Source organism: Nanorana parkeri, unplaced genomic scaffold, assembly GCF_000935625.1.
Source record: "Nanorana parkeri isolate BGI_ZX_2015 unplaced genomic scaffold, ASM93562v1 scaffold201, whole genome shotgun sequence".
NCBI classification, from domain to species: domain Eukaryota; kingdom Metazoa; phylum Chordata; class Amphibia; order Anura; family Dicroglossidae; genus Nanorana; species Nanorana parkeri.
The window spans coordinates 845,914-856,840 of record NW_017306469.1 but is presented as its reverse complement, the minus strand read 5'-3'; the positions used below and the strand labels follow the sequence as shown (position 1 = coordinate 856,840).

At 42.3% G+C, this 10,927-nt stretch overlaps 1 protein-coding gene across 1 annotated transcript in view; it reads right to left on the bottom strand.

Annotated features, from left to right (window-relative positions):
* The window catches only part of LOC108786287 (tenascin-N-like), a 45,821-nt gene extending 37,446 nt beyond the window's left edge, over positions 1–8,375 (bottom strand). Inside the window, exons 1-2 of the mRNA XM_018555539.1 lie at positions 7,987–8,375; positions 1,282–1,740 (exon numbers count right to left, since the gene is read on the bottom strand). Of these exons, the coding sequence (XP_018411041.1) occupies positions 1,282–1,740; positions 7,987–8,371 (844 nt within the window). The 5' untranslated portion in view covers positions 8,372–8,375. The remainder of the gene's footprint in view (positions 1–1,281; positions 1,741–7,986) is intronic.
* Between the last annotated feature and the right edge of the window lie 2,552 nt (positions 8,376–10,927).

Genomic DNA, 10,927 nt, shown 5'->3' with positions numbered 1-10,927 from the left:
ATGTGTGTGTGTGTGTGTGTGTGTGTATGCAAACATCTGGAGATGTTAAAATCAGGATCGGTTTTGGTTTTGGAAGGCTCTAAGCTTTAAATAGATGTCATTTAAAAAAATATATAGGCTAGCATTTATTTCTAAGGGATTTACATTGCTTTTTTTACATATTTATTGGGCAGCAATGATCGCCCTGTATGGAGATGAGCTCTGACCTATTTTATTCATTGTAGTAAGATCTCACTTTATGGTAATACACCTACACAGATTTTAGATGAAGTGCACTAATTGCAGAAGAGTAGCCAGCGGCTGTGTATTTCAGGAGGTGTTCTACCCCACTATGTTGTACTCCCTCAGAAGCAATCTGGATCAATGGCACACAAGTGTTCATGTCAATGCAAGGCAAAGACACATCCATTGAATGTGGACAAGTGTATAATTGGGATAAACTTGGCGTCAGTGAAAAACATGCCCTAGGTTCCAGGCAGCGCTGTGCGGGCCACATTACAAGGTCCGGCGGGCCGGATTCGGCCCGCGGGCCTTGTGTTTGCCACCCCTGCCCTAGGTGCTTTATTTAAACAATTGCATGAAAGAAGCTTTAATAAGTCATCATGGCTAGTTCAGCTTCGTGTACATATGAAAATATAAATGTACCTAAAGTGAACCTGTGTTTTTCCCATGCACAAAGCAACAGGCTTACATTGTAAAGATATCTTCACACTTCCAGTGCAGTCTACAGGACAGGAAGTGAAGACACAGATGGCAAAAAATGAATAATGGTTTTAACCCTCCCCTACTCTATCCAAAATGAAAAACATTTTGGCTTTACATATACTTTAAGCTGAACTCTAGGCAAAAAGAAACAAATTAATATAGCGCTCTATTCAGTAATGCATCATTACATTTATTTATTTAAATGTAATCAGTCCAAGTACCTGAATTTGACCTGGTATCAGCCTCTTGCAACAACCTGCACAGCAGGGGCATGCTGATAGGAGAAGAGAGGAAAGTGACAGAGATATGAGCTCACCAGTTTGCTGCTTCTCTTTTCCCTGTCCTGCTACAAGCTGGGAATGGAGTGGAGACCTATAAGTGTTGCTGAACTGCAGCAGAGAAAAGGTCTTCTACCCTGCCACATGTGGCTGTGCTGTCTGGCAGGGCACTGTAAATCTCAGAACTGGATGAACAGAAATTCAAATACTTTGGCAGGTAAAACAACTCCCTGTTGGCCTGGGATTTAACTTTTATGGATGTGGTTTATGATTCTTGCAATAGTGAAAAGTTTCTTACCGGTGGAACAGTCATCTCCTATAAAGCCTTCATCACAGACGCAGACGCCATTAACGCAGCGACCATTTGGTCGACAGTCAACAGAGCATTTTTTTTCTTTGCAGTCTACTCCGGTGTATCCCTCTGCACATTGGCATACTCCATCGACACATTTGCCGTGTGGGCTGCAGTCAACGGGGCACTTCTTCTTTCTGCATGCAGAACCTGTGTACGGCTCTACGCAAACACAGACACCATCCACGCAGGTTCCAAACTTGCCACAGTCATAGGCACATTTTTTATTGCTACAGTCATCACCAGTGAAACCCTCTGCACACTGGCAGACACCATCAATGCACACGCCATTTCCGCCACAGTTGCCTGGGCAGCTTCTTGAGGAACAGTCAGGTGCTGCCCAGCCTTCATCACACTGGCAGATTCCCAATTCAGGTACAAACTTTCCTTTCCCATTGCATTTTCCTGAAAAACATGAAACAAGAGATTGAAGGGAAACTTTGACTGTTTTGGCACAATTGTATCTTACATTTAAAAAAAAAAAAGTTTATTAGTTTTTCAAAAGGAACTGAACTCTGCTCTATCCCAAAAAAGGCAACCAGAGGGCAATTGTCTAGTCAACAGCATTGCCTGTGGTCTGCCTGCAGCTGATGTTTTACTTATTACTGACTTACCTTGTCTTGTTCCACATCATTGAGGGGAAGTTATTAAAACTGGAACAGACAGAATATGGAGCAGTTGCCCATAGTAACCAATCAGCTTCTCTCTTCAGTTTGTTTAGTTAAGCTTTGAAAGTGAAAAATAGAAGCTGATTGGTTGCCTTGGGCAATTGCTCCAGATTTTGTCTGCTCCAGTTTGGATATTCCCCTCCATGTCTCTTCGTGGAGGCAGTCATTCTAGTAAGGGCAGGGTTTTGCTTCCTTATACCTGTGAGCCTTCAGCAAGGAGAACAGTGAGGAGCACTGTAGTGACATTGTAAAATTTTACTCCAAATGTTGTCAGAGACAGCAGTGCCTGAGATGATCTTAAAATGCAGATATACAGGTCTACAGAACAGGAGTGCCTAGGTACAACCACTTGTCTCTCAGGAGACGTTCAAGACTAAAAGTAAAACTTTCAGGATACTGCTTAGGCACAATTAGAATTTCTAGATGTTCCCAATAACATATAACAGTTAATGGCCTCTGTGTGCCCTGGAGGCGGAGACTTATGGGAGTTGGAGTGCAGAGCAGAGACTGAAACATTTTCAGGAATGATCTCTGAAACTGCAGCTCCCAGGAGGCTGTGCAGGAGAGAGGAGGAGACTTAGGGGCGGTGGCTGCTGTATGCGCAAGGTCTGGGACAGCCATCTGAAGAGGACAGACCTGTGAAGCCCTGTGTGGGTTAAGACTGTGTGCAACAGAGCTGTGTGGTCACCGCTGATATACAGGGACACACAGGCTCTGTGCTGCGGTGTACAGAGAGACTGACCCGAGTTGCTGAATTGGAGAGGATCCGATCGAGTGCCTGAAGTGAGGTCCGGTGACGCGGTTATCGTAAAGGAAGTCGAGGCCTAGTCGCACGGCCGAACCAGCCGCCGGGGTGATTCAGCTAGCCCAGCTGAGAGAGAGAGGGAAGCCAGACGGAGCCAACCGAGATGACTGTAAGCATCCTGGATGAGTGAAGACTTCCTACCAAGGACCCAGACGACTTCCCCTACTGCGTCTGAGCTGAAGAGGGAGAGAGGACGTCCAGCATCTGCTATCAGTCTTCATCTTTTCCAACTGACCTGAGGATTGGTGAGAGGCCTTTGGCCACATTGACAACCTGTTTGCTGTTCATACCTGCACTACAGTAAGGGCCCCAACGCCGGCTAGCTTAGGACACCACTACTGGCCAGTAGTCTAGGAAGAGTTGAGCATTGCCAAAGGGAAACCTTAAAGGGACGTACACCCCATTCAAGGGAGGACATTTAAAGACAATTGGCCTCGCATACATCAGTGCTGACAGCAGATAGCTGCAGTTACTGAGTTGCAGGGTGCCTTAGCCTGTTGCTACACATTATTGTTGGTGATTGTTGTCATTACTATTGTATTATAGTTATTCATATCTGATTTGTCAGTAAATCTGCTATAAGATCAATTGAAGGTGTGTTGGTGTGCTTCGGATCCACGCTTTGGGTGGTACATTGGTGCAGGGGGATAGAAATATCCGGTTATATATAATAAATAAATGAATAAATCCACTCGTCTGCTCGTCTGTGCCCACCAATTAAATTGCAAATGCCTTTGCGGCCAAACATTGGACTTGAGTTTGACATGCCTTGGCTATAGGGTTCATTAACACTTCCATGCGGTGGTGCCATTGTCTGTATTTCCTGAGTGCGGTGCAAAGCATCTCAGTAGGACTGTGTTCTGACTCCCAAGTCTCATATCAGGTATTGGATCATTGGATGGTGTGTGTGTGTGTGTGTGTGTGTGTGTGTGTGTGTGTGTGTGTGTGTGTGTGGGAGGGGGGCATGTCAGTACTACGAAAATTTTTATTTTCTAGAGATTTCTTACATACCTGAGAAAGACTGTGTAACGCAGTGGTTCTAAACCTTTCTAGGGTCGTGACCCCTTGGTAACATTTGCAAAGTTGTGGTGACCCCCAAAGGTGAAATTTAGGGATGCACCAATACTAACATCTACAAACCCATTTTTGGGTTGGAAACCACTAGTGTAAGGCATACAGGGATAATTTCAGTACTGGCCAGGATGACCAGAAGCTCTGAGCACAATACATTTACACTGCTAAGCCAAATAAATAAATTCTCCTTCCTGCACAACCTGCAAAGGGGGATCTGTGACTAGTGACAACAATTGAAGTCTCCTCCCTGTGCATCTGACATCAACTCTTCATAATTGTCAGGGTCAGTGTCAACAGTAACGTCTACATTCGTTAATGATACTGTACAGGATTTGTGTTATCTTAACATGCACACCGATTTTCTATCTTTACATTGCCTCAACATCTCCCCTACTGGGGCCCCCTTTTACCCCATGGTCCTATAGCAGCCGTGTGACCTGCTACTGCTATTGTTACACCACTGAAGGTCTATGAGTTATACAAACAGTTTAATCTACAAAGTGTTATTTGTGCAGCCTTTCATAGAGATTCATCATTATGTAGTTCAACGTACAGTTTCAAGTTCTCTGCAGGCCATTTTAAATGGCCATTTTATTGTGCTATGCCTTCAACTCAGAAAAAAGAGAGAACAAAACATATTCAGAAAATTGCTAACTGTGTGTGCTCCATTTTTCAATTCAGCATCTAAAAATATAAGAATATTACGTATGCCTATTGTGAATATAATTTCTCAGGAAAATTCAAACCCGTTGGCAGGATAACTAAGGTAATTGTGAGATAATCATGAAGTGGATGAAGAACAAGTGTAGATAATTACGACGTATTGCTAACACCTGTGATTCAAGTATATCCGAGATTATTTTGCTTAGCCGGGCAACTACTGCGGGAGGGTGGGGGGGTCTTAAACTTTAAAAGAAAATCTATTATACTGCATCTGCTTAAAGGTTTGTAACCATAAGATTAATTGAGGGAAATACGTATCTCTAATTACAGTTCAGTTGGTAAATTCAGTAACTCAAGCAGGGTTTTGTTTAGTATCAGTAATGGTGCTTGACATGAATTTGCTACACAAGTTTATTTGCGGAATTTTTATTGTTACAGATAAAAAAAGGAATTTTACGGCTAATAATGCATTATCTATCAGTTCGAAGAGGGATTTAATGTGAGTGTCTGAAAGATTTATTTAGCCATACAAATAACTTTGCTCTCTTTACTCAAGGCTGTTTTTTCTGGCCCAGAATGCCATCTTGTGGCAAGTTGTAATATTGCAGCTGGATAGCGTGGACCCTGTTTGTATAATTTATTGTTCTAATCGCTGCATACAGCATTTGATGTTCATTAGGCAGGGATGCCAAGTAGCCCAGGGTTAGCAGTGATTTAAAGATCAACCTCTGGTTTTTCTGCAGCACTTTTTTTACAAACACTGCAGTAATTCAATAACATATTAAGCACTGGATTAAAGCATTGTCTCACCATCCTCTGTGATTTGGTTAACATGGTTTATTGGACTTTCAGCATCTGGACTCCTGTTTCAAAAGGAGCAGTAGCATTCGTGAAGCATATGTGAAGAACCACAAAGTGACTACTCTTTAGTAGTATAAAAACAGATCGCACTATCCAGAGAATTCCAATACTTCAGTCTTTATTGAAATTCAAACTCTATGCATAAGCCTATGAGAGAAACATGTGAGAGGTTGTAGCTGGCTGGGGGTTTGCGGTGCTGGTATTTGCTGGTACATATACTGTTACACTGGATTTGCTGTGAATTTCAATAAAGTCTGAAGTATTGGAATTCTCTGGATAGTGCGGTCTGTTCGTATACTACTACATTCCAAGGTGGAGATGCACCTATTAGACCAGCACCTGGGGAGTCCTGATGGCGGCTAAGGAATTGGAGCGATGAGATTTCTTTTGGCTACTCTTTAGGCCAGTCTTTTGGAAAGAGGTGCACATTGCGGAACTGCAATAAGAATCCAGGCCAGATTTACCATTCCTACTACCTACGCCAAGCGTTTCGTGCTACCCCCTTACCAATGTGAATGACCAGCTTTAATACTACACTAACAAAATTAGAAATCATAGCAAAACACACAATGAGATTGGGGACTGGGAGTCAAAAAATAGATAGTTTGCCCTATCTGCATCAGTACCACTAGGACCAATGGCTAACAGCAAACAGATATTGTATGAAATTTTAACAAGCCTTAAACTATCCATATCTTCAAAATAACATCAAAGGCACCTTTAGAAATGTTTAGTAATGACAATCTACAAGCAGATACTGCAGGCTTTTTTTTTGCATACCTTATTTTTCTTTTCTTCCCCAGTTTTCTGACAGTGGCCATCTTAACTAAGGGCAGATGAATCTATCTCCCTTTACTTCATGAAACTCTGGCACATATGACTAAGACATGTGACCATGCACATAATCTCTGTGGAGGAAAATGCCTTTCCCTGCGATCTCATGAGATTACAGATGAGATTTCCTAGCAATGCTCTGCTGATGTAACCTTCCCAGGATGCAATGCTTGGGAACAAATTACATCATTTGTGCCAAAGAGGACCAGGAAGTGGAAAAAATGAATTTTAAGTAAAATAAAAATGTTTGTTTAGCTAATGAAGGTAAGATGATTTCATATGGGCATGCAGAGTTGTATGCCGATGTGAATTTTAGTCAAAGGGGGTAAAGGTCCACTTTATTCATTTCAGTACAGCGCTGCATGACGGAATAAATGTCAGTCAAAGTACCGCAGCGCTGAATACTGAAAAATGGCCTGGATGGGAAGGGGGTTTAACACCGCGGATGTCAACTGGTTAAATAGCTTGATGAAGTAATGCCATAGTCCTTCCTGGGCTATGACAGGCAAACTCTTTGGTACATACATCTAGTATGTTCAGATAGCCATGAAATAAGAAATTTGTCTTTGTTTATCTCAAGGACAGGTTTGAGAAGCTAGTGCAGTGGGGGTGTGAGGCTGTAGAAAACCCAACAAATGGGGCCCTTATTCACAGGCATGAACCCTGTTATTTTCCCAACCCAGTGAAAGTTATCTGCCAGTACTTCCATCCTTACCTGAACTTTCAATAGGTCTTCTCTACCTGCACTACTAGAAAGGTCACTAACCTCACTATCAGGAAGTCAACTCCTACCTGCAGTGCCTGGATTTGCACCCCTACCTCCATTTCTAGGCATTCCTCTGCCTGCTCTACCAGTGGTTCTACCCCTTCTTGAACTTTTATTAGTCATTCCCTTGAATGTTTTGGCAGTAGATCCCCTACTGCCTATACTGCCAGGAGTTCCATTCCTGCCTAAAAGGCCTGATAAATACTCTAGTGGTAGTGCTGGACCAGTAGGAGTAGGAATCGGTGTTAATGTAAATCTGAGAAAGTGGGGCATGTACTCCTTGTAGAAGGTAAACATATGATAAGGGTATTTGTGTACTGTGTGGACCTGGTTATGGTCCTAGGCTGCTGCCTCTCTGGTTGAGATGGGGGAATCACTCATCAGAAGATCAAATTCTGGATGTGTGGTTAGGAGTGTCTACTAAAAAATGCTCATCTCGCTTGAAGGTCTCTTTGAGTTGCTTATTTGAACAGAAAAGTCAGATACCGCCAATGCAATTCGGGGCAATAGGACCCTTTCCTCAGGACTTAAGCAACAACATGCAATAGAATCCAGTTCTCACTGCCAACGGGTCATGCTGATACTGAGCGCTAATCCAGCCCTAATTCCAGCTAAAAAGTACAGCTCTTTCTAATTCTATTCCATATTGTTGCTCAAGCACTGAAGAAGGGGGAGTCCAATTTTACTCAAAACACATTGGCTGTATCTGATGTTTCCATTCAAATAACAACTCAAAATAGATGTTTCCATTCAAATAACAACTCAAATAAAACAAGATAACCATTTTTTAAGAGGTGCTCCTAACTACACATCCAGGATGTGCCTACAGGCCCTGTAGTTTTAGCCCTTCATGCATTGTCTGGAGTCCCACCCCTGCCTAGACTACCTGTAATCCCACCCTTGCTCACTCCACCCATAGTTGTGTCCTTGCTAAGAAGATCCCCACAATACAGATACAGAGTGATAAAACCAGTAATTACCTGCTCCACAACATCCATCAAAGCCATCCTTCATCTCAGCCATCTCCGATTCATATTTCTCCTTCATCTCAATGAAGTCTGATTCCAGTGCCTGCAGCCGGGCCAGGAGGTCTTTTAATAGTGAGTTTTTCTCACAGTCTCCAGCCGGGTTCTGCAGCTGAAGATGATGCCGAAAAACAAGATTGTTTTTATCTGATTGCACAGTTTGTAGCTGCTCATTGTCTTCCCCGGGAACACTATAGACGTGGGTGATGGTGAGTCCCTGCTGACTGCTGCATTCTCCGACTTCCGTGGGTTTGATGGCAGCTGCAGAGGTTAGAAGATGGTAGGGGTAGCAAAGGAGGAGGAACTGGACCAAAACGCCCCAGACGGTTAAGAGCTTCATTCTGGGTTAGTGCTATTAGCACCCTGTACTCTAAAAAAAAATAAGCATTATTTAATAAAAGAACATTTTTATGTACTTATTTAATGCATTTATTTCAAATTATTAAAGAAATATTTCCCACAAGTAATCTTTGATTAAATGTTCTGACTTTAAATGTATCTGAATTTCAATTAAAATGTAAAAATTATGTTTACAGAGTTATATTTTTATGTAGAGATTGGTACCTCTTGCCTTCTAGCGGTTACCTTTGCATCAAACGTCAGCATCTTTTAGAAAACTCCTTATTTCCAGTCCCAATACCATACCATGTCTTTTAATGAGTAAGCATCTTAACTAGGGTCTAGCCCACCTGCAGAGCGAAGGAATAGCTCTCAACTGTCATTGTGGGCCCCTGTGCACCAGAGCAGACTACATAAGAATTGTGTTGATCAATGAGTATGAGGCAAAACAGAGTTCAACTTCCAGGTACTTTGATGCATAAGATTTGTGTGAATCAATTTATTTTACAGAAGAACTTGTATAGTCCAAGCTGAAAATGTTTTAATTTGTGGTATACTTTTAGCTCTATCCATAGGAGTAAGGTACAATCACGGTACTGTGCTACTAAAAAAAAACACAGCAGCCTAAGTGTCTAAAGCACGGCTGTTCAAGTAAATCATCGTTGTATATACAGTATATCAACGGCTCTGATTAAACTGACATTTTTGAGACTGTTGTTAAAGCCCTAATGAAGGGGGGATCGTTTGGCCCCTGAAATGTGTTGTCTGTTTTTTGTTGCCTTTGTGATAACCTTATTAATAAAAAATAATAAATTCATAAAATACAATTGTGGAATTGCTATACGTGTGTGCCACTCTTTCTGGTTTGACTGCATGTGGATTTCTCAAGCAGGGTGACCTTTACATAGGGAGGGAACCCCCAGCCTAGTGAAGAGCTGCCGAACTCGGGAAATGTTGGCCTTTTTATCTACGATTTAAAAATCAGCAGGTCCAGGGCCTCACCTCAACCTCTCCTCAGATGAAGCATTTGGAAGGGAGAGGGATAGATACGTATGGGGCCTTGCATGGTAAACCCCATTATCCCTTAGGTCTGGTCATTATTGCCAGTGGATCACCACTGTTGCTACATCACCAAAGCTGCTGCATCTAATAAGGGGAGATTACTTTATGTTGAGGACATGACATGGAGCGCTATGCATTTCTAGCATAAACACGTAGGATTAAAAATTGTTGTAGAAGACATGAGGGGAACATGTGTGTGGCAGTGGGTGATCAGGCACGCACTATGGAAAATCTTAACCGTAGGCAGAGGAATGTGGCCTATAGCTTCTTGGTAAACAGAAAAATGTTACAAGTGCCAAAAAAGACAAATACATCACAGTTACAGTATTTTGTGTTCTATGTGGAGGACTCGTATGTTACTGAGCAAGATATAAAAGAACTCTAAAATACTTAAACTTGTTCTCAGAGGAATATGTGGGCTGCCATTGCTGACCCCCTCCTGAAAATGTTAGTTGACTGGCTGTCTAAATGCCGTAAATACTTACCTGGAACAAGCATACAGCAAGAAGTATGAGTGAAATCTAAATCCCTGTGAATCTGTGAAAGTATTGAAACCATTGGATCAGAATGACAGCCAGGCAACTAGTATTTGCAATAGGAGGTCAGCAATGTTATCTCATATATTCCTCCTGCTACATGTTTATTTTGATGAAAGCTGCACTAAAGGAAAATGTAGGCTTCCAATATCTGGCCTCTCTTTCTGAAAACATGGCATGTCTGGGTTCCATGCTGATCCCCCAGCTTTAAGACTTTTTGCGTCACAGACCCAGAATAGGCATGCACATAAGAGGTTGAGACTTTGCTCTAACATCAGTTTGCTCTGGGTCACTGACTTATAGTCCTGAGACAAGAGAGAGTCAGGCAACATAAAATTTTAAGAAGCAGAGGTGTCCCTAGCATTTTTACCGCAGGGGGGTTGTTGATGGATGGTGCAGTATCAATAGGGGTTGCGGTGGTCTCATCGGTGGAGAGCTGGGCGGGAAGATGCAGAGCCCTTACATATCTCCCCGTCTGGCTCTTAGTGGCATCATTTTCCACCACTGAGAACAAATGTGGCAAAATTTCCATAAAGCTGATGTGTGGGCTAACACTTTATTAGAGTATTAGATAGGTGCCATAAAGGTACCACTAATTATATGTGACCTGCTGCTTCTTTCTTCAAAAATTCACCACTGAATTGCCATTGGTAAAACTGACCATCAGTTTGTCTGACCTGTCTTGTATTATTTTTTGTGATTGGGCAAGGGGTGATTGTTATGCTCATACACCTCTTGTCCAATCACATAACGCCTTCTTTAAAAAGAATACAAGACGTTTTACGAATGGAGAGGCTGCAGAACAAGCAACACGCTGTGATTGATGTCTCAAGCCCCAACTATCATTTCCACCACCGGAACTTCAGTGGTGACATCAGAGGGTGCATGTTAGTAAAAAAAAATTTGAAGAAAAAAGCAGCAGTCATTAGTGGGTCACACATCATTAGAAGTACCTTATT